Raw genomic sequence first — 26912 nt, 5'->3', positions numbered from 1 at the left:
TTTCCCGTACTCACCCCCTAAGTCGAGCCCTATAAACGTTGAGAGAGAGAGAGAGAGAGAGAGAGAGAGAGAGAGAGAGAGAGAGAGAGTGCCTTGTCCGGTTGCACACACCTAGCATACCATGAATAGAAAGAGCAACATCTAATTTTGAATTTCAATTATCCTGGGCCACATACAAAGAGCAACATCTAATTTTGAATTTCTATTATCCTGGGCCACATCCTGCTAAATATTAAAGTTTTGCTCACTAGAGTCTACTTGCAGTGAATGCAACTAAGCTATTTTCTCTATAGTTTGTACAAGTGGTATTAAAGCATTGTCCATGGTTAGATTAACCTTCAATTTAAATTCTATGTTGGATGTTCTTGAGTTCTCATATATTCTCAAATTAGAATATCTTAGTTATTAAAATCATCTTTCCTGTTACTCGAATTTTCCTTTTCCAAGTTGTACTTTGGATGTCTCATAGATTGAGCGCTCTCTCTCTCTCTCTCTCTCTCTCTCTCTCTCTCTCTCTCTAAAAAACACCAGGTTTGCACCTTTGTATTACATAAATGCAACTGCCACTTACAAAATACAACTGCAACAATATTACAAGATGCAACCATTGGTGAAAAAACCCCTCAAAATCTTCAGAGGCAACAAAGCTGAGGGGAAAAACCTAAGGATTGGAACAATAGGAATATACGTGTAAACACAGCAAGCCACAAGAACTTTGGGCAGGGTAGAGCCAAGGCACCACAATGACAAACACCCGTAAAGGGTGATGTCATGTGAAGGCAGAGTGTGCCGCTTAAGGGAGGCCGTGCCAATCACAAGAAGTTTTGGACAAATTCTCACAATAATTCCCACATTGTGAATTACCTCAACATCATTAGCTTTTGTGAGGGAGGCACCGTATACCTACTAGCTAGGTACGATTGGGGGCAAGGGACCGCCGGCCCGGTGGGGGGGCCGGCGGTCCCCTGCCCCCAATCGTACCTAGCTAGGTATGCGGTGTCTCTCGAGCGAAAGCTCATGATGTTATGCATTGTATGAAAAACACTGAAAAAGACTCCCTTTTCCTACATGAGAAAATTCTAAATCTTCTTGTGAATGGATGTACTCTTGAAGCATATTCATTACAAGGGCTCTCTCTCTCTCTCTCTCTCTATTTGCGTGTGTACGTGCTCAAAAAGAACACATACCATCTCTCCATATCCAGCAATCTTCTATTCCAAGTATTATCAATCCTGCCACTAGCAAGAGCCATTCATAGAAACAGTAATTCCAAAAAGACCATTAAAAGCCACACCAAATAAGCTTCCAATACTTGTCACTTGTAAGAACTTCCTTCAGTACATTACCACAAGGCCTCTTTAACAATCACGTAAAGCTTTTCCTTGAATAAGAAACAGACATACTATTAGTGCGCAGTCTTTCTGGCAGCTTTATACCTGCAGCAACATTTATATTCACCACCCCCCCCAAATAGCCAATCATAACCTTGCAATCAAGCATCGTCCAACATACACCACCTCTGCATTGGAACAAAGGGAAAACAACAGTAATGGCGAAAAGCTCTCCCTCAAGGTACCGAGAGTAAAGGAGCCAATTATGAGACATGCTCAGGTAGGGAATTTATCCACCCTCAATTTAGAGAGAAAAATTTAGAATCTAGCTTATCTGTTCCTCTGTGATTAGCTAAAAATTGTGCCATGCTCGTCTCTAATGACTTTAAGACATCAAAAAGCAAATTTTCTGAAATAGAGCATCAAGATGAATATAAAAAAATATCATTGTTTAATTCGTCTTTTCATGTTGACGAATCTAATGCAACTTTCACATCACGAAATAGGCTGAAATTGCGAAGTCCACCCCATAATCACTATTTTTCAACGAAGTGTCTCTAATATTCCTAAATCAACAGACAAAAATGTATGCATGTGCTCGCCCACTGTGTTATTTTTTCAACCATCAGGGGTTCTAACTTTGTAAGTTAAATGGTCCTTCAATGTAACTCAGACAACCACACCTTTGACAGGAAGCTAACAAATTGCATTCCCCTTCCTCTATCAAGTGACCCTTAAATGGCTATCTAGGTGGGGAGGAAGGGGGGGGGGGGGGGGGTAGAGAGAGAGAGAGATCACAAAGGCTGCATTACAGATATTCATGTCTTACATAGCACAGAAGAAAATTGGCGGTTTGGCCTATGTCTGCTTTGAGCACAGCAAGTTGCAACACCTATGAAGAAATAAACACAAAAACAGGTCAAACTGTAGATCAGCGATTGAACCCTCAACCTCCAGCCATCAGACAAAAATTGCATACCTGAAACTTCAAGCACTGCCATTACTTCCGTACAATCTCCTTTATACACTGTTGACGCATAAAACGAGCACATAAGCAGTGTCACCGAAAAAGACCTGATTCCTAAACTGAGAGCAAGCATACACCTTGCTAAACATGCAAAGCCCCTTCAAGACTGCTATCATCATAACCTGTCATTTCTATCTGCAACCCATTTTTTTGCCATTCATATAAGTCAAGCTTGCTCTTCTTTCCCTCTTGTTATGACAGCTGCCACCGAAACCCTTGCAGAAGCGAGATGCACGAGACATAAAAAATGGAGAGAGAACAAGGAACCTTCCAAGAAGGAAATGCACACTTGAACCAGGCCCCCCGACAATTCACCTAAATTCCGAAGTCGGCACCATGACCTGGGTGGTGGCTTGACAAGCCACACCCAAATATGGCAACACTTTCCCTAAGCTTGCCCAAAAGCACCCAAAAATAACCCTCCATGACTAAAGCTAAATTGACCGACTGAATGTGCGTTAATGATTATGACTAACCTTTCAAACAGAGAAAGCCCCAACATTATGTGGCACAAGATGACTCTAAACCCAAACACTCTCTCACAACACACACACGCACATCCATGTATGTATGTACAAGACTAACCTTTCAACTAAGAGAATGCCCCAACATGGTGCAGCACAAGATGACTTTAAACCAATCTCTCTCTCTCTCTCTCTCTCTCTCTCTCTCTCTCTCTCTCTCTCTAACACAAAGTGATGACGTGGCATGACCTAAAGACAGACTCTAGACAGAGAGGGGTCAAAGCCCTATTGAAAGATGCAGAAAAGTGCTACCAGCTTGCAAAGCCTAGCTGAGAGGTTTAAAAATAAAGACCAAGGATTTTTATAAGTTGTTCCAACTTATGGGCTCCCATCCGACAAGGCCTAAGGGGACACTAGAGATGTTGACGTAGCAGAGCCATACGGGCATTCCACGATTTGCACTGGCTGCTGATGTGGCACCTGTACAGATTTGGGCTGGCTGCCCTAGCACCAGCTTTTGGGACTTGGATGCTTTTAGACTCGAAGCTTTTCGTGTACACTGATTTTGGAAGGCCCTCGGCATATAAAAAAGTGCCAAGGCCTCAATCTCAAGCAGATACGCTCAGGAGCACTACTCAGACGAGGACCCTCGGACATTGTACTTTGTGAAGCAATAATAATAAAGAAATACCGAAAGAGGCACCAGTCTTTGGGGCCAATCTCTCTGGGCGTGGAACTATGCCGTACCGTGTTGTCTCTCTCACAGTTTTGCCAGTTTGCACTTGTGTGTTGGGGTAGATTTTCAACTTGGAGTGTCCATGTCATGTGCGCACTGCACTTGCGCCACGTTGACAAGCTTCTGCTACAGTCTAGCGTCAGTCATAGCTTAGGATCTAGCCTGGCACCCTTGTGATGGATTGGTGTGCACTCATCCATAGTATTTTAAATACGTCTGATTGGTTCCCTGTCAGATGCATGTGCCTTGAACTCCGACGCACGGGTTCAAATACCGATAACTTGAACTCCAACATAAGGGTCCAAATTAATTATACGGAGCACTGTTTGGCCCTCTCTGCCACTCACAAGACTCTCTCTGCTGAAGCTAGTGGCGGCAACTATCCTCTGACTAGAAATCTGGTGTCGTGGTCAAATCTTTATTATCGTTATCCCTGTTCAACTTGTCTTTGTCTTTGTCTCTTTGTGAGTTCCTGCTTTCGTCTTTGGCTTCAAATTCCCGAGCCAAACAAAGCGTCGAGTCACACTTATAACAATGGTTGACGGACCTCATGGGTACCAAGGCAGCTAGCTAACTGAGTACTGGTATTGCCGTCCTTGTCAAGCTTGCCTTTACCATTGTCCTCTAGCAAACTCGTGCATTTGCTTTTGGCTTCACAATCTCGAGCCAAACAATTTGCCGGTTTCCTTGAGAACTTTTGTTGAGCATAGGCTGCTAACTGGATGGTTGATCTGATATCCATAGCCATTTGTTGATTTTGGTCGACATTGCTAGTGCTTGAGCAAGGGGGGGCCGTATTGAATTTGCAAGATCTAAAATTTGCAAGTCCTTCTCGCACTCCAAAGGGTGGCCGCACAATCCCCAAGCCGCTCCACACACTCTACATAAAGGGCTCCGCACGACTTGCTTCTCCCAAGCTCCTCCTCAAAAAGCACTTTTCCGCCCCCCTCTTGAGCTCCTATCTCCACCTTTTCCAAGCCACCACAAAACACTTCAGAGGTGGCTGCAAGGCTTGCACCAAGCTGCTCTAGACACACTGCACAAAGGGCTCTAGAATTCCACCTTCCAAGCCGGTTTAACACGCCGCCTTTGGGGCTTTTGCAAGTTGTCTTCCCAAGGGAGATACTGAACAGCTGAACTCCAGAGCCGCTTTCACTTCTCCCAAAGCCGATCAACAGAAAAACAACTCCAATGCCCCAAATACTCCTAAAACCGATCACAAGAGAAAACCCAAGAGGCCTCCACTGCCCTCTCTTAACTTTACTCTGGAAGCAATTTTGTGTGCCCTTTGTAATTGAGTCAAGGAATGGACATAGGGGCAGGCGGGGGGGGGGAGGTGTGTGGGGGGGTTGTTGACAATGGAGGGAAAAACGCAGCAGCGTTTTAAAACTCTGCCTGTAGCAAAGGGGAGGGATAGACGATGTCGCTAGCAAGGAGGGTTGTGGTGAGGCCAAGCTGTCACCAGCGTTTCAAAATGTAGTCAGACTAAGGGGGGGAGACCAAGAGGCCTGCCGACGCTTGAAGCTACTGACGTGTCAAAACGGAGAGCTCCCGTCGCTAGCCGCTGCTGAGTGCGTTTCAAAACACAGAAAGGCAAGGGAGAGGACGGCGCCGCTGAGGGAAAAGGATTGGCGTTTCGAAATGCTACGGAAATGCACTGGCCGCCGGTGAGCTCCTGCTACAATAGCATTTCAAAACGCCACGGAGAGCTAGGGAGGGCGTCGGCTTGCTTGCGTTTTAGAACACTCTAGCAGAGAAAGGCCCGGGGGGGGGGGGGGGGGGGGATAACGCCAACGGTTCTCCTCTTCTTCACGAGTACTCTTCAAGACGCCTTGCTCCACCAAGGTCATGGAGCACGCTGAAACCCGCCCGTAGGGCGGTAGACGTAGGCTTTCACTTGAAAGACACAGAGAAACTTTGCAACTAAAAACCTGTAACAAAAATTGACACTTAAAACACACACGGCTTGGAAGCTAGAGCGCTACCAAGCAGACGCCAACACCTGTTGGCCCCAAAGATTGGCGCCTCTTTCGGTATTTCTTTAACGTATTCAAAGAGGGAATAAAACCTGTGATTTCCTATGAGCTGCCCCGCATAATCCGGGCTGAAAATGACTTGTTTCTGGCCCGATTTCGGCAGCATAACTGTACTAGGACGCTTCACAGACAAAATCCCCATGCAAAAAGTGATTTTCCCGACGCATAGGGACACTTTGCAAAACCTGGTGAGTATCTGCAGCACGCTGAATTCTCTGTTTTCTGCCTTGAAAATGCGCCAGATCATCCGCACAGCTGTCCACTCGCGTCCCCTAACCTCTTGGGGTATTAGGGACCATTCAGGGCCGAAACCCTAAACCTGCAAAAATACACAGCCGACTGTATTTCCCTGTTTTGAGCTCCGTTTCGCGAGCCGGTCGCATCCGTAGCAAGTTCTCGAGCTCCCGCACCTGTAGGGCTACTTGCCCTTTGAATCAGACGAGATTTCTCACTGAAATCTCTCCGAATTCACTTGTACCTGCGAGGAGTAGCAACTAGCTAATCCAATACCTGTGCAAGAGGCTCTTGCCTTGGCAATCGTGCATGAACCCACACAATTGTACATACAGATGAGAAGCCCTCGAGCGCGGCATCACGTTTCTGTATTCAAAAGGGGAGAGAGGTGCGCGAGAGGAGAATCATCACGTTACATAGCGCAAGGGAGAAGGCAAGCTTTCCATTAAAGGTTCAACACCAACACCAACTACTCACACACACATTGTAAGTCACAGTGAGAGAGAAAGGCAGCCCCAAATGGTTTTTGGCGCAAATTCCAACCTAAGGTGACTTGGTTTGACTTTCTGAAGTCTTTGGTGCTACCAAGTGTCCACTATGCCACTTTTGAGTTAATTTCCTAGTACCGAGGGAGTCTAAATGACTTTGAACTGAGCCTAGACGCCCTTTTACTATTCGGATTCCAGTGTTGGTTTGCCCGACCAACTCATGTGACAAGGCCTTCACGTCTGCGGGTGAAATTCTTAGCCATCGGCCGTTTCACACTGGGCACACAATGTCCGGCCATTTGCAACTTCAAAAAGAGGGTCCCAAAAATTGAATAAAAATCATTGGAAAGACCAACTAATAAGGTTAGCAGTTGCCACGTCCTCGTGACATACCCCCCTCTTGAAGTCGCAAACGTCCTCGATTGCATGTCATATATACATGCCATTGATAATCTTGTGTTGTTAGCACGCTTTTATCATCGCATGTACCCGCAAGAAAGGTCATATCACATAGATACAAATGACTTAATGAGACCTTCATACGTTTGTCATTTCCATCTATAATAGAAGCAGTGTGACATGAAATGTTTCGTGGTTTCTGTCGTTCGGGGTTTTGAGGTCTTGAAACGTTTCGTTTCATAGCGTCAAAAACATGAAACAGGTTTCATAAACGACATTAAATTATATATTAATAAAATATGATAAATATGTATACAATGTAGCACACATGACTCTAGACTTTAATGTCCACAAGAGAGAGAGAGAGAGAGAGAGAGAGAGAGAGACGTGCTCACTGCTCAGTGCTCACTGCTTAGAAGCGACTTCAAGCGAGCACGATCAAAGACATGTTCAGTATTGATGAAAGTTAAAACATAGCCACTAGTTTCATGAATCATAACTGATGCATCATTGATTCATTTAGCAAAGTACTTCTATTGAACAAAGTTCAAACTTAATTCAATGTCACAAACCATAAGTTTTAGGGACCACAATCATCTGTTAACTGGAGCTAGAGCTCAAAAAAATGGAAAAAAAGCCCCAATTTTAACCGTTTCATAAAAAATGCCTGTCCGTTTCATGCATTTCGACAAAACGTTTCATAGGTTTCGAGGTTTCGGGGTTTCATATGCATGAAACGCGTTTTTATGTCACATTGAATAGAAGTGAGCATAATACCTTTAGCACTTGAAGAGCGATGCACACTTCTATTGCACTAAATCCGTATGTACATTTGATGTGCTAGCTCTATCATTACCCCTCCTTTGCACACGTTGGGTTGGGGCATACGTAGGCTATAACCCAAAGGCCTCAAGGTAAAGCTGCAATACATTTGGTGACTCTGATAGTTCATGCTCTTCCATCCACTTTGCATCCATAGGTGGATAGTTCTTGGTGAACTTCACCAAATAGCATCTTGCAACTTGTCCCTTAACTTTTCTTTCTTTATGTGCACTCAAGTACCAAGATCTCATCAAGTTCATCGACTTTTGGTTGATCCTCCTGTGGCATATCTTGTAGCACATCACCCACAAAGGGTCTTAGAAGACTCACGTGAAACGCATTATGAATCTTCCAAGTGTTAGGCAATTTCAGCCTATAAGCAACATCGTTGATCTTATCAAGCACTTGAAAAGGCTCATAGTAACGCATGCTGAGCTTCGGAAATAACCTTTCCTTGCCCTTTATCTTCTTTAACCTTGCCTTTTCAAACCGTAAAAGTACCCAATCACCAAGTGAAAACTGTAATCAGCCATCAAGACCTTTTCCTCGAGCGACTTACGCACAAAAGGCTTCCTTTTCTACTTCTTTGTCTGCGCTCCAGACGTCCAGCAGAGTCCTTACCCTTGTTGACCTTTTATGACCCCTGTGACGCTTCAGGAGCCGTTTTCACAAAGGGCTTCTTTGCCGAATTTTCCTTTTGCTGCTCGGAAACCCACTATCCTCTCCCTTCAACAAGGCAACACCAGTGTTGGTAACTTCCATAAGTTGAGTGAGGGTAGCCACTCTCTTCTTTGTACAATAATCTTGTCACAAACTGCTGACGTATCAAGCCACTAAAGACCTGAGTCAACTTGGAGATCCCGGTCGAGGGGGCTAAACCCTAAGAAGCAAAAGAAGTGGAAGTTCCCACCAACTTATGGGACCCCGTCCAATGGGCCCCTAGTTACATAAAGGCATTAAAATAAAGAAAGCCCACACACATGTGCGCGCGGAGGAGATGACTTGGCAGCTGTACAGATTCCCTGAATTCACGCTAACAGCCTGTACGGAAAACCTCGATATTGCACTTGACTGCTGACGTGGAAAACTGTACGGATTTTCGTGTTCATGTTGACAGTGATGACGTGGCAACCTGTACAGATTTCCGTGATTTACGTCGGCTGATTTTCAGCACCAGGGACCAATTGCTTTTAAGTTTGAAGGCTTTTCATGTAAACTGCTTTTCAAGGCCAAGGGCCTTTAAATAAGTGCAGAGAGCTCATTCTCTGGCATGCTTCGGTGAGAAGGTGCAAAGCGCGAGTACCAGCATTGTACTGAGTTCAAGTAATATAAAGAAATACCAAAAGGGACGCCAAGGTTTGGGGCCAAGACTCTCAGGGGTGGAATTCCGCCACTCCATGTCGCGTGTGCTCTCTCTCTCTTTCAGTTTCACTTGTTATTGAGGAGCTAAAGTATGTTCAGTCTGTTCTTTTCCGTTGGCGCCTGGTGCTCGTGTTGTAACAATGATATCAGAGCGTCAGGTGTGTGCTTTTCTGAAAGTATACTGGTCCTACAAAAGAGCAGACAGAGAAAACCACAGAATACTAGAATTCTATTTGAAGTATCTTCGGGCCCCGACCTTGGACTTATTAGCCACTCCCAACCTTACTTCATCGCACATCGCACGCGCTCATGTCTTCATCGCTCTGTCTTACAGGGCATAAAGTCATAAAGAACCCAAGACATGGTGTTCATGGATTCAGCAAAATATTTGCAGTTTCTTCTCGACGGGCTTCACGACATTCTTCGCGGCATCCTCAGTAGAATCTTCTAATGCTGCAAAGTTTTCAACAATTTTTGAATTACATGTTACCCCCTCTTATGCCTCAAGTGGTACCTCCTCCTTCGGCACCAGAAAGTACGAGGGCTTCCAACCGGCAACCTTCCCAGCCGTCAGTGCTGATCGAGGGAGTCTTCAAGAATATGGTGCATCCATCTCACCCTGATCGAGTGCAACCACCTTTGCCACCACCGTTGCCCCCATGTAATAGACTTGGACACTCCAAGTCAAGAATTGTCACGTGACACATCCAACCCTATGTGTCCGTGGACAAGCTACAGCATGACCAGGGTTCAGTTCAGTCAAGTCAGTCTAGAATAGGAAGTGTTCTGGCACTTTTGTGAGTCTGTTCGCAGACCCTGCATGTCCAGACACTTATATTAGATGCATATGCTCTGGTTGCACACAACATGACCATCAGATTCCAATCAGAAACCATCAGTAGCATTTTTACAGTGCATAGACCTATTTTCCCTATTTTTGACCTTTTTCACTTATTATTTTTAAGTGACTTTTGTTGAAAAGTAGGTAGGGCAATTTTGCTAAGTTTGTATAAATAGAAACCTAGCGCTAGCACTTTCTAGCAAAAGTGGCAGCAGGAGCAATTTTGCTAAGTTTGTATAAATAGAAACCTAGCACTAGCAACTTTTCAGCAAGACACCCCACATCAGCAAGGCTAGCGTTTTTGCATCTGCAAGGACCTAGCGTTTTCATCCACAGGCAGCCTGGCGTTTGTGCACAGCAGATCAGCCCTGGCAGCAGCAAGACCAATCAAGAAGCCTAGCGTTTTGCACTTGCAGGACAACAGGCAGCAACAGGACCATTTTCAGTCCTAGCGTTTTTGCATCAGCATAGCGTTATGCAGTTTCACCGCGACGGAAAACCAAGAAGCATGAGTGTTTTCAGTTTTTAGCCCTTAGACATTGCAGAACAAGTCCCAAACCTCGCAGATCTCACCTTCACGCAACAGATCCTCGCCGCATGGTCAGATCCAATGCAGTTCGCAGATTCAGCCCGGAAAAACGCAGATTTCAGCATCTGCATTTTCAGCACGTTGTCGTTGCATCGCTGTCATCGCCGTCGTCATCGACATAAGAGTCAAAATTCAGCAGATACAAGATTTGCAGATTTCAGCCCTTAGTGTTTTCACATTTCAGCCCGTCTCGTCGTCGTCCTCATCGTCGTCGACAAGTCCAAGCATTGTAGAGATTTGTGCAATCAATAGTAGACCGCTCTCACCATAGAGAGTGGGGCCTTCGGAGGAGGGTTTTACAACATCTCTGGTGTCGTATTCTCTTCTCTATCTCTTAGTCTCATGCACTTCCATTCACAGTGTCCATTCACTTTGTTTGTGTCCATTGCACTCTCTCACTAAAGGAACGGAAGGCTCTCCCTTCCGTAAGTAAAAGGAACCTTGAGCACAGTTCGGAGCACTCATCTTCAGCAAAGTTCAACATTCACTTCCGCTGCACCTTCCATTGGTATCAGAGCTTTGGCAGTGTTCTGTATCACTCAAGGAAAGAACCACAGAAATATTTTTTGCTTGTTGCGGTCGCACATAACCCAAGACCTCTTGGGCATGTCGATTCCTAATCGTGTTTTTGAAGAGTGACAAGAAACCCAAGAAAGGACTTGTCCAGCCTCCCCTTGTGCCTCTTTTCACTCATTGAGAGCGAACCATAGACTTAGCGGCCGGCCAATCGACGTGAGGTGGGAAAAAGCAACCTTGGTGAGAGCGCAAGACCGCCAAGGGGTGCGCTCGCGGAAAAGAGCAAAACTCGGGTGAAAAGAAGATCCTTCTCTAACACAGATTGCAAGGGAAAGAAGAACCTCAAGAACTGCAAGAACCCCAAGAACCAAGACCCCCAAGAACCCAAGTTCCTCGTGAACTTAAGAACCCAAGACCACAAGAACCCAAGACTTCAGTGGATGGTCATCACTCAAAGCGGAATGGATACTTCGCTTGGAAGTGATGAGCATGAGAGAGGCGAAGAAGAATTTTCCCCACCAGGAGGTTTTTCTGACCCTCCCTCTTTCCCATCGACGCCAAGGATTGCACCAAATCCTATGGAGGAGTTGGAGCAGATGTTTATGGACAACAAGTTAGAACGCGAAGCAAGAAAGTTAGAACGCGAAGCAAGAAAAGCAGAAATTGATCGTAAGTACGAAGACAGAATGGCAACCGTAGCGCGTGAGCGCGAAGAAAGAGAAGCAAAATTTGATCACGAGAACAAAGAAGAATGCAAGAAATGTTGCGACTCTTTTCTCAAGTTCAAGCACAGATGCAAGAGATTCGGCAAAAGGAGACTCCCTCAGTCTCTTCTTTTCCAAAGCATGCCACACAGGATTTGCATGATGATAAGCATGATGAATTGCATGATAATGATGAGCATGATGATTTGGATGATAAGGACAAGCATGATGAATTGCATGATAATGATTGGCATGATGATTTGGATGATAAGGACAAGCATGATGAATTGCATGATAATGATTGGCATGATGATTTGCATGATCAAGATGTGTTTTTTCACAAGCATGATGATTTGCAAAAAGATGATATGATTGTTCACAAGGATGATGTGTTAGTTGATACTTTCTCTAGTGAAGCTAACCTCATTGCAGAGACGACGAATCACGAAGCACCGATCTTGGCTCTCGAGTCGAGGTCCAAAGAACCCCTCAGGAAGAACCGATCTTGGCTCTCGAGCCTAGGTCCAAAGAACCCTCATAGTAAGTACTATGTGTTCGAATGATTAGTCAGCACGCATTGTTCAAGAGTTTCATTTGTGATGTTTTCCTGTATTTAAGTCATTGTCCTTATGTCACAAGCATGCCATATTGTACGTTGAGCACGATTCACTCATGGATGAGCACGGATGTATGCGGACTTCTCATGAAAAGATGAAATGTTTGCATTCAAGGAAGTCAAATTCCATGTCTCTTCCTTGGCATGACACATTTGTAGAAAGAGCACAAGAAAGTATGAGCACCAAGCACGGGCATTTCTGTTGTGAATTGCTACAGTTGATTGATTTAGATCAAAAAGACAAGATTCGATCTCATTGTTTGCGTGTGTGTGGTGAACAGTTTGGCACTCCGTCTATTTGTTCATTTACATTGCATGCACAGTCTTTGAGGAAGACGAGATTTCTTCCAGTCACTTTACATGGAACGGATATGTTCATGTTTTCATGTTGGAAGTGGTTTCAGGAATTTTCATCCTCGGAGATTCTTGAAGAAGGTGGACCTATGTCCATAGACAAAGTTGAAGCATTGAAGGAGCTACAGAAGCCTTTGTGTTGCTTTCAACACAGCCCAAAGAAGAAGGAATTGTAGACCTTTATGAAGTTCAAGTATCGCATAACCACGCATCAGAGTGGGCCGACGAAGAGTTGTAACAAACTGCTGACATGTCGAAACCCTAATTCTACTAGAACCCTAACCCTAAAATCAAAAACCTTAATTCTGTCCAAACCCCTGATTCTGCTGAAACCCTAACCCTAAAACCAAAAACCCTAATTTTGCCCGAAACCCTAATTCTGTTGAAACCCTAACCATAAAATCAAAAACCCTAATTATGCCCAAAACCCTAAGTCTACTGAAACCCTAACCCTAAAATAAAAAACCCTAATTATGCCCAAAACCTTAACCCTAAAATCAAAAACCCTAACCCTGATTTGCTGACGTGGCGGGCTGACACGTGGCCTGCTGTATGGACACCAGCTCGATTTACGAAAAGCTGGCAGCTTTTGGCATTGCTTTTTGGACCAGGAGCTTTTGAGTTTTGAAGGTTTTTCACTGTAATTGCTTTTTAGGCCAAGGGCCCTTAAATATGAGGTTAGGGCTCATTCTCTGGCATGCTTCCTGGCGAAGGTGCACAGTCTGGAGTACTAACTTGTATTGTGTTGATGCAATATAAAGAAATACCAAAAGGGACGCCAAAGTTTGGGGCCAATACTCTCTGGGGTGTAATTCCGCCACTCCGTGTAGCGTGTCGTCTCTCTCTCTTTCAGTTCAGTTGTTATTGAAGTGCTAAAAGTATGTTCAGTCTGTTCTTTTCTATTGGCACCTGGTCACTGGTGCTCGTCTTTGTGACAGTGGTATCAGAGCATCAGGCGTGTGCTTTTTTGAAAGCATATCGATCCTACAAAAGAGCAGACAGACCTACCGATGGAATTTTATTTGAGAGATCTTCGCCCTCCGACACAGACTTATTAGCCACTCCCACCCTTACTTCATCGCGCATCGGGGCGCGCGCCCGTCTTCACTGCTCATGTCTTACAAGGCATAAGCCAATTAAGATCACTTGCAAGAGAAGGATCCAGATTTGTTTCAAGTCACTGTTTTTCTCAGAAGCAATGCCATGCAGATGTTGATGTCTTCAGCTACCAAGCAGCATACTCCAAGTACTTGGCAAGCTTTCAAGAAAAATAAAAAATAAAAATAAAAATGTCCGAAGTTACATGGTTTCTGACATCTTCCTTCGGAGTGCAACTTCTGGCAGAGTGGGGTATCCTGAAATGCTTGCCATGGAAACCCTAGCAGATTATATCTTGAAATTTCTCGAAATCTCTCAATAGATGTCTTTTCACGAGTAGATGACCTTGGAGGTTTTAGTGCGATTGCTATCTTGGAACTACCATCGCCGCCAAAGCAACACTGTTTGTCCAAGAGCTAACGGACCATGCTGTGCTCGGCTACGACCTCATGGAAGGAACCTAACCCTAATTTTTGGTGCAGGTTTCAAGATGGAAAGTCAATCGACTTTTCGAGCTCGACCGATGTTGAGATTGCTCTTAAGTTTGAGTTCTGTTTGATCTTGTTTGGTGATCCTGTTTGGAATTTGTTTGAAATGGATGGTATCTGTTTTGAACCTGTTTTGGTGCCGATTTGAATTGTTTTGACTCTGGTTTGATACTGGTTTCAATGATTGGTGATTTTACTCCCGGGTGGAGAAGTGAGAAATACTGTTTTGGTATTGTTTGGACCTCGGAACGACACAAGCCAATGCCTGGGGAGCATTTCGCTGTATGTTTGAAATCCTTCGAACGACGCAAGCCGATGCCTGGGGAGCATTTGGTTGTATGCTTGTAAAATAATTGTTGTTGTCACTCCCGGTCCGGACCTAGATGGTTATGCGGGGGGGAGTATTAAGAAGTCTGAGCAATGGTTACTCTCAGCACCTCCAAACGATGCAGGCTGCGGTCTGGGGGTAGTTTGGTTGTAAAGGGCCTCTATATCTCCCAGCCCAGACCTTTTTAGGTTATGCGGGAGGAGTGATGAGGGAATCGTTGAATATCTCCCGGCCCGGACCTTGTTAGGTTATGCAGGAGGAGTATTCATCGACGGCTTTATGTTTCTATGTCTTGTAACATGCATATGTAAGCATTTGTGTTGCATTGTGATGTGCCAACCACTGAATATTCCTAATTGGATGAGATTGCCTGGGTATGTAATTTTAGTGCATCAAGACACTCGTGGAAGATCAGTACGGTCTGGGTGTGATGGCTAATTTTACTACGCCAGAATATCAAGAGTTCCGATCAGGATGAAACGAGAAGCTAACTCCTTGATCAAAACAACCGAAAGGAAAAGCTAACTCCTTGATCAAAAGAGCAAAAAGGAGAGCTAACTCCTTAATAAAAACAACAAACCGATTGTCCCTCGGAATGACCCTCGGAAATTTTTGAGCTAACTTGAGTTGTTTTGCAGATATGCTGTAATCGCGGACGATTACTCTCTTTCAAGAAGGAGAGATGTAACAAACTGCTGACATGTCAAAACCCTAATTCTGCTTACTCTAACCCTAAAATCAAAAACCCTAATTATGCCCAAAACCCTAATTTTGTTGAAACCCTAATCCTAAAACCAGAAACTCTAATTCTGTTGAAACCCTAATTCTGCTAAAACCCTAACCATAAAATCAAAAACCCTAATTCTGCCCAAAACCCTAATTCTGTTGAAACCCTAACCCTAAAATCAAAACCCTAATTTTGCCCAAAACCCTAACCCTAAAATCGAAAACCCTAACCCTAACCCTAATTTGCTGACGTGGCGGACTGACACATGGCCTGCTGTATTGACACCAGCTCGATTTACGAAAAGCTGGCAGCTTTTGGCATTGCTTTTTGGACCACCAGGAGCTTTTGAGTTTTGAAGGCTTTTCACTGTAATTGCTTTTTAGGCCAAGGGCCTTTAAATATGAGGAAAGGGCTCATTCTTTGGCATGCTTCCTGGCGAAGGTGCACAGTCTGGAGTACCGGCTTGTACTATGTTGATGCAATATAAAAATTTAAAATATACCGAAAGGGGCGTCAAAGTTTGGGGCCAATACTCTCTAGGGTGGAATTCCGCCACTCGGTGTTGTGTGTCGTCTCTCTCTCTTTCAGTTCAGTTGTTATTGAAGTGCTAAAAGTATTTTCAGCCTGTTCTTTTCTATTGGCACCTGTTGCTTGTCTTTTGACAAGAGTCCTTTCCAGGATTTCGGATGTTATTGGCGATCTCCCTCGGCACCATACAGTTCGGTACCAGTACCTCACTTTGAAAAGGAGGGGATGTCACGTGACACATCCAACCCTACGTGTCCGTGGACAAGCTACAGCATGAGTTCAATTCAGTTCAGTCAGTCAGTCTAGAATAGAAAGTGTTCTGGCACTTTTGTGAGTGTTTGTAGACTGTGCATGCCTAGACACTTAGATTAGATGCATATCCTCTCGTTGCACACAGCATGACCATCATATTCCAGCCAGAAACCATCAGTAGCATTTTTACAGTGCACCTTATTTTCCCTATTTTTGACATTTTTCACTTATTATTTTCAAGTGACTTTTGTTGGAAAGTAGGTAGGGCAATTTTGCTAAGTTTGTATAAATAGAGACCTAGCGCTAGCACTTTCTGGCAGAAGAGGCAGCAGGAGCACCTTGCTCAACAGGCAACTTCTCAGCAAGACACCCCACATCAGCAAGGCTAGCGTTTTTGCATCTGCAAGGACCTAGCGTTTTCATCCACAGGCAGCCTGGCGTTTGTGCACAGCAGATCCGCCCCGACAGCAAGACCAATCAAGAAGCCTAGCGTTTTGCACTTGCAGGACAACCGACAACAGCAGGACCATTTTCAGCCCTAGTGTTTTTGCATCAGCATAGCGTTTTGCAGTTTCACCGCGACGGAACACCAAGAAGCATCAGCGTTTTCAATTTTTAGCCCTTAGACATTGCAGAACAAGTCCCGAACCTCACAGATCTCACCTTCCCGCAGAAGATTCTCGCCACACGGTCAGATCGAGCGCAGTTTGCAGATTCAGTCCGGAAAATGCAGATTTCAGCACCTGCGTTTTCAGCCCGTCGTCGTTGCATCGTTGTCATCGCAGTCGTCATCGACATAGAGTCAGAATCCAGCAGATACAAGATTTGCAGATTTCAGCCCGTCTCGTCGTCGTCCTCATCGTCGTCGACATCGTCGGCAAGTCCAAGCATTGTAGATATTTGTGCAATCAATAGTAGACCGCTCTCGCCATAGAGTGGGGCCTTCGGAGGAGGGTTTTACAACGTCTCTGGTGTCGTATTCTCTTCTCTATCTCTCAGTCTCATTCACATTGTCCATTCACTTTGTTTGTGTCCATTTCACTCTCTCACTAAAGGAACGGAAGGCTCTCCCTTCTGTAAATAAAAAGGAACCTTGAGCACACAATTCGGAGCACTCATCTTGAGCAAAGTTCAACATTCACTTCCGCTGCACCTTACAAGAATCTACCGCGACAGCACCAAATAACCACTTCAAAACAATTCACAGTTCACAATTTAATTCGACATTGGCCCGGCGGAGTTCCATGCCTAGAGATATTGGCCCCAAAGACTGGTGCCCCTTTCGGTATTTCTTTTTTGTCTTAATCTGAGTTCAAAGTACAAGAGTGCGGGCAGGCGCTCACACTCAGACTCTGCGTCCAGATGTTGTGAGTTGTGAGAGGCCTGCTCACATATTTAAAGTTACAAGGGATGCTAAAAGCAGAGCCCCAAAAGCTGAAAATCAAAAGCTTTCCCATAAAGCAAAGGCTCTTTCTCTCTGTTGCTTATAAAAATAAAGCAAGTGCCAAAAAGTTGTCCATATTTAGCTTTTAAAAATAAAGGAGAAAAAGCTCTCTCTCTCTCTCTCTCCCAACTTGCGTGGAAAAAGCAAGTCCAGCTGCTGCCGCAAATCACGGAGGTCCGTACAGCCTTCCATGTGGCAATCTTTCCTCGTTTTACGCTACAACCAGCCAATCAGCATTTCAAGATTAGGGTTTCAACAGAATTAGGGTTTTTGATTTTAGGGTTAGGGTTTCTCGTAGAGCGGACAGCCACGTCACCACTTTGTATGTTACCGATCGCCACGCCTCTCGATGACAAGTCTGGGTGGTGTAGCACATATTGTTACGTGCGAACCTCTTCATTTGCCACATTTCGAGCACATTCTGGGACGGTACCCTCACTTGGCCTATTCTTTGACGGGGTGTCGAGTGGATACAGTCAAGGTTGTAAGGTACGTAGTATTCGGTACGTGTTCGGTATGTACTATACGTTGTACCGTATGGATTGGGCCATAAGGTACGTAAAATTCGTGGTATATTTTTTAAAAGCTAAAAATACAGAGGATTTCAAATTTATATACAACCTATCTAGTTTAAAAACACTGCACAATACTTAAACATAGTCACAACTTTCCAAAAACACTTAAAATCACCCCACAAGTTAAGTAACCGCTAGAATCGAGTCCAGACCACATGGCATAGTGTAAGTCAAAAGTACATAACTGAATGCTGAATCCTGATACAAAAATAACATAGTCACTCAATGAAGAGTCTGGGTGGCTCAAGCAACAAAATAAAAACCATAAATGAGTCATGACAAATGTCCAAGTCCCAAGACCCAAAGCACTGGGCAATCACTACTACTCAAAATCATCATCAGAGGCTGATGAAGACTCAGAGAGCATGTCTCCATCTGTCAAGACATTGCCCTCATCATCATAATCGGGCTCTCTCTCCTCTGGCACAGATGCTAGGGGTGCATCACGCTCATCTGGATCATCAGCCTCTGAACTCTGGGTGTGGATGAGTCGAACAGTCTCATTGGCTCGTTTACGAGCAGGCCGAACGGGTAACTTTCCTCTGCGAATGCTCTCTCTGTGTGCAACCTCTGGATCTGCACCAGCAATGCGAAGAGGAATACTGTAAGCTCGAGAGCGAGATCTAGTGACCCGACGATCCACGCTCTCTAGCTCCCTGTGCAACTCTCGAAGGATCTCCTCCTGCTCATCTCTAATCCGTGCATCGACCTCCTCCGCAGTAGGATCTGCCACCATCTTCAACTCTGTGGGATCCACCTACAATGACAAGACAAAACATAGTCCATGATTCAACACTGTCTTTTGATCATTGACTTGTTTTCATAAATGTGCATGTAAATCTCACCTGCTTGGGTGTCCCCAAGGCATGAAAGCTGCGCACAAGCCGCATGTTAGCATGGCAATAAACCAATCTCTCTAACTGCTTGGTGCTAAGACGATTGCCGATCTTCGTGTGAGTAAGAGAGTATGCACTCCAGTTGCGCTCGCATGCCCCAGCTGAGCAATCCTACAGCAATTCAAATAGCGAACACTCATGGGTCACAAGTGTCACGTGTGACAATATAGATTCATCATGCCATAAATATAAATTATAATTTAGACTTCAGTATTCACCTGAGAAAGGATGCGCAATGCAAGGTGGCACAACTTGGGAAGGCCCTAGCGTCCATAGTTCTGCCACCATGTTAAAGGAAGCTTGGTAGCTTCCTTTCTCAATGCTACAGACCGCACAAAGGTGGGTCCTAAACTGTTCATGTAGCTACTCATCTCTGAATCCAAAATCAATTGCTCATCCTCATCGTATATAATGTTCAGATATTCAGAGCGTAGTGTGAGCAATGAAGCCTCCTCAAACAATTCTTGGCTCTTGTAGAGAGGATGGAGAACTGCAGCCATCCCATGGATGGGACGACACATGAACTGCCATCGAGTCTCTACAATAGCCAAAATATCATCACGACTGCAACAAAATAGTCACAGTAAGTATGTGTTTTGAAAAATTATAAATAGACATGTCACATGAGGACATTAGAGCACTTTGTAGTTTGTACTTACCGATCCTGTGTCAATGAGGTACATCCAGAAATGTGTGTCTTCATCTGCATAAACAGATGATACACCAACCCAAGTGTAGAGCCCTCCATGTCTGTGACCCGTAGTAGTACATACAATGGCTGTAGAGCCACTGCCAAGGACTGCACCTGTGTCCAGAAGGTCTCATCAAGAACCTTTCTTTGAATGTACTTGGTCGCCTCTGACTGAGCGTGGTGCATCAATCTCCACTTTGGATCCACAACTGTCTGCAACAGTGGATCTCTCAATCTGAACAGCCTCTAAAGCACCAGATACATGTATGCAAATCTGGTCTTCGAGGGACGCACCATGTCTACTATGCTGTGGCTCCTAAAGATTGCCAAGGCCTGGTGTTTTTTGCGGAAAAAAGTGGTAAGCTTAGACACATCAGACACTGTAGGCTGCACCCAGGGAAGTTTGCCTATGTCCTCCATGAGAAGGTCTAGGCAATGTGCAGCGCATGGTGTCCACACAATGTGCTTGAACTCAGCCTCCACCATATCCCCCATGGCCTTGCAATTGGAGGCATTATCAGTGACCACCTACAATGAGTCATGACAAGATATTAAATGAAGTGTGGACATTATTACGTTGGACAATGTATGCAAAATTCAAATGTGCATGCCACATGGTCAAGAATCAGTATCTACCTGCACGACGTTCTTCTCCCCAACCTCCTTGATGGCCTGGCGAATATGTTTGAAGATGAACTCCGCAGAAATGCGTTCTCCAGCTTTCCCTGCATCCACGGCTCGTAAGAAGTATGTGCCCAAGCAGGAGGAAACAAGGATATTGATAATGTGGCGCCTCCGCGTGTCACTCCACCCATCAGAAAGAATAGTGCATCCAAATTGTTGCCACCCAACCTTCACTGGAGTCAATGCTCGGTCTATGATCTCTTTTTGGTCGTCAAGCATGGTAGTGCGCATCTTTTGGTAGTCAAGACCATTCCAGGAATCTGTAGCACCAACCTGTGAAATAGCTCTCACCATCCTCTTCCATTGATCAATCTTCAACACATTGAATGCAATGTTGCACTCTATGAGAGTCCGCGCAATCTCCATCTCTGCAACTTTCTGTCGCTCTTTTACCCATGAATCATTGTGCACACGTGATGGCAATGTGGTTTGCCTTGGGCCACGTACACCCTCAACCCCACCTGCACTTGCTGCTGAAGCACTAGCACCCTCATCCTCAACCTGTGAAACACGAGCTCTCTTTCTACTAGTGCCTGCAAATGATGGCGCTGCAGACGCAAAGCCGCCAATATCTCCAAGTAATGCATCTTGCAAGGCATCCTCTGCTGCTGTTGCTGCTGCACGTGCTCCCCCTGACTGTGACGATGCAGTAGATCCTGGAGGAAAATGCTCCAAAATCAAGGCATCCCTCAATGCTTGCGGGATAGTCTCGCAACCCCCACAATGTCCAGTGGTGCCAATACCAGTGAGGTGCTTCAAAACCCTGGTAATTGTACTGGTCATCTGCTCTCCGCAGTACTTGCACACCCAAGTGCGAGTCCCTGAACCTGCTTGGCCTCCTGTGTTGACAACTCTCAGGACATTGGTGTGCTCGGCCCAAAGAGGATTAGGTCGACGAGGCATGATAACTCTGCAACACAATTAACGCAAACTTCAAAGTTGAATACAAAACTTACAATCTTTCGCGAGGTCACGACTCTAGAGTGCCTCCTTCAGGCTTGCTGACTCCAAACACAAAGGGAGGGAGGGAGGGAGGGAGGGAGAACCTTATCGACGGCGTTCCACACTTCCTTTGTCTCTGTGCAGACACTGTGCAGACTCCTGAGACTGAGTTCTAACTTCTGCTACTCTGTAATGTGGTAATAAGATAGGTTGGCTTATAAAAAGGCTCGCCCAAAGAGTCCGACCAGGAGGATAAGCAACCGACGGCCGAAAAAAAAAATTTAAAGCCATGCACGTACGGAATCGTACGATACGTACAGATTCCGTACGGAAGTACCGTACGGTACGGAAGGCAGCCAGACGTACGTACGGAAACAACTATGGATACAGTGAACGATATGATCTCACAGCGGCCTCTAGTTCGGGTTCACAGCGAGTTGCAGCTTCCGGATTATACACCTTTGACCCCAGACGACACACCTCCTATCAACGAGGTGGAAGTAATAGAGGATTCGGACCTTGGAGAAGATTTCTTGGAGGAGTTCGACGCAGCATCAGCAGCTTCGCCTTTTTACGGCAACCACACCTCTCCAACCTCTCCGAGATATTCCCTCTGAGCTGTCAGAATGTCAGAGACAGGCAGCGCTCCTGTTCCACCCAACAATTCGATAGCCATCCTCACAGAGCAGATGTCTGTCCTCCAGGAGGCCCTTTCCACCGGTCTTGCATCGATGGCATCCCGTTTGGATGTCTTACAGGCATTTTCTTCTTTGAGACGTAGCCAGCTACACATTCGGTTTCCTCTATAGCAGAGTCAATTCCTGAGCAAGTCGAGTCTCCACAACCAGAGGTAGACAATCCAGAATTGAAGTACCTTTTCAAAATAATAAACACGGCACAAAAAAGAAAATTGATGCAAAGTTGCCCGAGCCATACAAAGGTCGCCACGATAAGCGCGTGCTAGACCATTGGCTTTTCAAGATGGATGTTTATTTTGCAAACACCGATCTCATTGAAAGTAAGAAGATTGATTTGGCAAGTTCCCTCCTAAAAGATACTGCATTACTTTGGTGGCGTCGACGAGTTAAAGATGAAAAGATCACCGCTACTTGGGACAAATTCCGGCGCGTCCTTTGCAAGGCTTTTGAGCCTGCAAATGCCTATTTTCACGCCCAGTCTTCTCTCCGCTGACTGAGCCAAATTGGTTCCTTGGCCGCGTACATCTCGGAGTTTCAGAAACTAACTCTTGAGATAGAGACTCTCAATCCTTCCGACAAACTCCACAGTTTTGTTGACGGACTTGAGCCTTCCCTGCGAGATGATGTCCATAAATTTAACCCTGCAACACTCGATGCTGCAATCACTTATGTTGAGCGTCTCGGCGATAATCTGCGCCCATTCAGAAGTTTCCTTCCTGGCGATCAAGCTTCCAATTTTGCAAGCTCCTCACAACATAATCATCAAGGACAAGGTGGTCAGAATCAGCTTCTTTCTCAGGACCTCAATCTTTGAGACAATACTCTGTTGGACAAAACTCTTTTCGACCCCAATCTTCTGGACAAGCAGCCACTTCCAGAGCCTCATCTTCTGCAAATAATCAGAATCAATGTCACAAAGTGATGACGTGGCTACCGACAGCAGAAACCCTAATTTTTGCCAGAAACCATAATTTCCGGAAATCGCGGAGATGGGGACAATAAAAAATATATATATATTTTTGAGCGACGCAAATTCAAGCTTTTGGCTTTTTGCTATAAAAAGAATTGGATGAGAGAGAGAGAGAAATGAATTGCTTTATTTTTACTCTCATTGAGAGAGGGAGAGAGAATTTGCTTTTGCTTTCAAGCTTTTGGGGCTCTGCTTTTGGGCATCCCTTGTAATCTTTAAATTAGTGGTGAGGGCCTCACTTCTCAGAGAATCTGGACGCAGAGTCTGTGAGTGAATCCCGACCCACTCTCTTGTACTTTGAACTGATTAATACAAAAAGAAATACCGAAAGGGGCGCCAGTCTTTGGGGCCAATATCTCTAGGCACGGAACTCCGTTGGGCCAGTGCAAATCTATTGTGATCTATGAATTGTTTGAAGTGGTTATTTGGTGCTGTCGCGATTGATTCTTGACTTGGAGTGTCCAAGTCTGTTACAGTGGTATTAGAGCACACCCGATTTCTCTTCTACGGGAAATCCGATCCCCAATTTTTTTTCCGCGGCACCTATGGCTTCACGCAAGGATCAATCGACTCCCTCTGCATCTGGAGATGCGGGCAGGGATCACAACGAAGATTCCGACAGAGATTATGGCCCGCCTCGGCCTACTCAGGCGGAGCGGTGAGAGATGGAGCGTCGCCAGTTGATCGACGATGCAACAAAGCTGATGCTCAATTTTGCGAAGGACCCAAAATTTGCAAAATATATGAGCGAGACTTCCTTTCATGAAGTGCATGAGCAGTGGCAGAAAACCACTACACCACCCCCGAAACCCACTCTCAAGAAACCTTCTGCTCACAAGAAATATTCAGAGAAGGAATTAGAAGAGGTGGTTGATGCACGGATCGCCCAGCTTTTTGACGCACAAAAGAAAGCCAAAAAGCACGGCAAAAAGCAGAAGAAAAGCACTGACTTCCCGGAATATTTGGGTCGTCAGTCAACTTTTGATAAGACAAAGAAACAGAAGAAGTGTGTTCGATTTGAAGGAGTACCCAGTTCTTCTTCTTCTTCTTCTTCTTCTTCTTCTTCTTCTAACAGTAGTTTCTTTGATGGTACCTTGCTACTCGGATAATCGTAGTAATTCTAGAGCTAATACGTGCGCCAAATACCGACTTCTGGAAGGGACGCATTTATTAAATAAAAGGCCGATGCGGGCTTGCACGGTAATGCGGTGAATCATGATAACTCAACGAATCGCACGGCCTTGGCGCCGGCGATGCTTCGTTCAAATTTCTGCCCTATCAACTTTCGATGGTAGGATAGAGGCCTACCATGGTGGTGACGGGTGACGGAGAATTAGAGTTCGATTCCGGAGAGGGAGCCTGAGAAACGGCTACCACATCCAAGGAAGGCAACAGGCGCGCAAATTACCCAATCCCGACACGGGGAGGTAGTGACAATAAATAACAATACTGGGCTTTTTCAAGTCTGGTAATTGGAATGAGTACAATCTAAATCCCTTAATGAGGATCCATTGGAGGGCAAGTCTGGTGCCAATAGCTGCGGTAATTCTAGCTCCAATAGCGTATATTTAGGTTGTTGCAGTTAAAAAGCTCGTATCTTCTAGCTCTTCAGATTCGAGCGAAGAAGACAGAAAAGGTAAAAAGCGAAGCAAGAAACAAAGCTTTGGAAAGGGCAAGAAAAAGGCAAAGAAGGCTAAATCTTGCCCAGAGACTGACAGTTCTACTGAAGACTCGTCTACAGACAGCTCAGATTCCGATGACAGAAACTTTTATGCAAACAAGAAGAATTTTTACAAAGCCAACCAGTATGACTTTCTCGAAGATAAAAGCAAGAAAGTCCGAGCGTTTAAGGAAGGTGGCCACTCGATCAAGTTTGATACTTTTTCAAGATACTCAGATGCTTCGAAGGCTTTGTCTTTTATACAGCAGTTTGACATCACTTTCACGGGAGGACGCTATTTAGAGCACTCCAAGATTCGGAGAGCTGCCTCTTACTTTAAGGGGAATGCTCGTACTTGGTGGTCCACGCTTCTTTTAAACAAGACTGCGAGTTAAATGGCTGAAATTTAAGAAGCTATTTATTTCTTCTTGGTTGACGCAAGAATATGAACGAGATATACGAGCTGCTTGGAACCATCTTGGGATCACCAAGAAAGATACAATCAATGCTTACTGTGAAAGATTCTGGAGCTCTTTTCTACCCGCCTCTTCATTCAAGAAGATCTCATTCAGAGAACAGATTGAGCGGTTTACCTTGGGTCTACCTACAGAGATCCGAGATCACTGCTTGGAGCAGAAGTCATCTTCTATTCAGGAGTTGATGAGTCGTGCGAAGCGGGGCTTTGCCATTCACTCTGGCAGTCTGACCTACTCCACAGATGAGACCATGACACAACGAGCCGAACAGACTTCTGGGAATGAAAGTAGAAAGAAAAAGAGCAACCAAGAGAAAAAGGATGCACGACCCAAGCTTACTCCTGAGGAGCGAGCTCGCTTTATTAGAGAGGGGAAGTGCTTTGGATGCGGGGAACATGGACATATCTCCGCGAAGTGCCCTAAAAAGGCACAGAAACATCAGAATAATAAAGACGACGACAGGCCTAAGAATTCGAGAGCAGCTGAGGAACGTGGCAGAAAAGGCATATAGAAAAGCAAAACTGGCACCACATGGCGTGGGACCTGCACCGAATCTAATGAATGAAAGTACAAATTTGCCGCTTTTGGGGCAAAGTGAAGGATCGGGGAGCTCTTTTGAAGGAGCCAAGGCCGACTTCTTTTCACTGGGAATTGGCGGCTCGATTTGGAATTACGCACGACAGACTGACGCCACAAGCGGACGTAGTTCGACTGGCACCCGTATAGGATGTTGCCATTACACAGAGCATTGGCAAACTTCGTTTGCAATGACAGGGGTGTTCAGGGCACGCGAGTGACGTTCTACCCAAAATCCCTTGGTACCACAAGAACTACGCCGTGGTTGACTACCGGGCTGAGAAAGCGACTTTGATAAATGAAGGGCTCAAAGAATTGTACTTGATGAACTTCAGTTTCTTTACTCATTCTTTTGGGAGAGAATTGAACGATGGATGAAGGTTCAATATATTTTCACCTGATCAAAAGACCCTTTTCCAAGAGGTCTTTCACTTGGTACATAAGACGCAAATTATTTAAATTATTTTTGAGCGACGCAAATTCAAGCTTTAGCATCTTTCTGTGTTGTCATCTCCGGCATGGATAACCGCCAAAAGGTCTTTCTTATAAATCTGTGTTGTCATCTCCGGTATAGAGAACAATCGACTCTCGTAAGCAACGACATGGCCTTCTTGCATCAAGACCGCACCCAGACTACGACCACAAGCATCACAATATACTTCAAATGACTTCTGCAAGTCCGGCAAAGTCAAAATTGGTCCCGTAGTCAATTTCTTTCAAGGTCCGAAAGGCAGTCACCTCTGTGGATCCCCACGAGAAAGGGACTCCTTTCTGTGTCAAGATATGCAAAGGGGAAGCAACCTCTGCAAACTTTCGTATGAACCGCATGTAGTACGAACACAGTCCCAAGAAGCTTCTAACTTCATGGACATTCTTCAAATCGGGCCAATCACGGATAGTCTTTGTCTTGACCGGGTCCATTTGCACTCCTGCTGCTGAGACAAAGTGTCCCAAAAAGTCTCTGAAGCAGATGATCTCTGTGTTCTGCCTCATTCTTGGAGAAACAATGGTATCATCAAAGAAAGTGCCAACAAATAGCCTGTACTCTCGAAAAATCCCGTCCATCGTCCGGTTAAATGTCGTAGGAGCATTGGTTAAGCCAAAAGGCATCACCAAAAACTCAAATAATCCAAAAAGTAGTCCGGAAGGCTGTCTTGTAGAAGTCTCCTGTCGCGATTCAGATCTGATGATATCCACTCTTCACATCAATCCTGCTAAAGCACGACGATCCCTGTAACCTGTCAAGTATATCATCGATCCTAGATATCGGAAATCTGTTCTTGATGGTGATTTTGTTGGATTCTCTCTTGTTTTTTATTGGAAATGTCCTAGAAAATTTAGTACTTTGCGGTTTTTTCAC

General features: G+C 45.0%; 2 protein-coding genes and 1 long non-coding RNA gene across 3 annotated transcripts in view; 1 reads left to right on the top strand and 2 right to left on the bottom strand.

Annotated features, from left to right (window-relative positions):
• The first annotated feature begins 563 nt into the window (after positions 1-563).
• Positions 564-2121, top strand: LOC147455402 (uncharacterized). Its single transcript, XR_015188343.1, has 2 exons — positions 564-914; positions 990-2121. It is a non-coding gene; the product is annotated as an uncharacterized LOC147455402 (long non-coding RNA).
• Positions 2122-2123: 2 nt separating this feature from the next.
• The window catches only part of LOC147455400 (39S ribosomal protein), a 44229-nt gene continuing 19440 nt past the window's right edge, over positions 2124-26912 (bottom strand). Inside the window, exons 2-3 of the mRNA XM_086514178.1 lie at positions 2311-2358; positions 2124-2223 (exon numbers count right to left, since the gene is read on the bottom strand). Coding sequence (XP_086370304.1) covers positions 2332-2358 — 27 coding nt within the window. The 3' untranslated portion in view covers positions 2124-2223; positions 2311-2331. The remainder of the gene's footprint in view (positions 2224-2310; positions 2359-26912) is intronic.
• Positions 18135-18960, bottom strand: LOC147455401 (uncharacterized). Its single transcript, XM_086515251.1, has 2 exons — positions 18805-18960; positions 18135-18716 (listed from the first exon to the last, which is right to left on the bottom strand). Exons 1-2 carry the CDS (start codon positions 18847-18849, stop codon positions 18282-18284), a joined length of 480 nt encoding a protein of 159 aa, XP_086371377.1. The 5' UTR covers positions 18850-18960; the 3' UTR covers positions 18135-18281.

This window comes from Adiantum capillus-veneris, chromosome 6 (genome assembly GCF_014529385.1).
Source record: "Adiantum capillus-veneris isolate H3 chromosome 6, ASM1452938v2, whole genome shotgun sequence".
NCBI classification, from domain to species: domain Eukaryota; kingdom Viridiplantae; phylum Streptophyta; class Polypodiopsida; order Polypodiales; family Pteridaceae; genus Adiantum; species Adiantum capillus-veneris.
The sequence above is the reverse complement of the archived record's forward strand: the minus strand, read 5'-3'. Positions and strand labels throughout refer to the sequence as shown.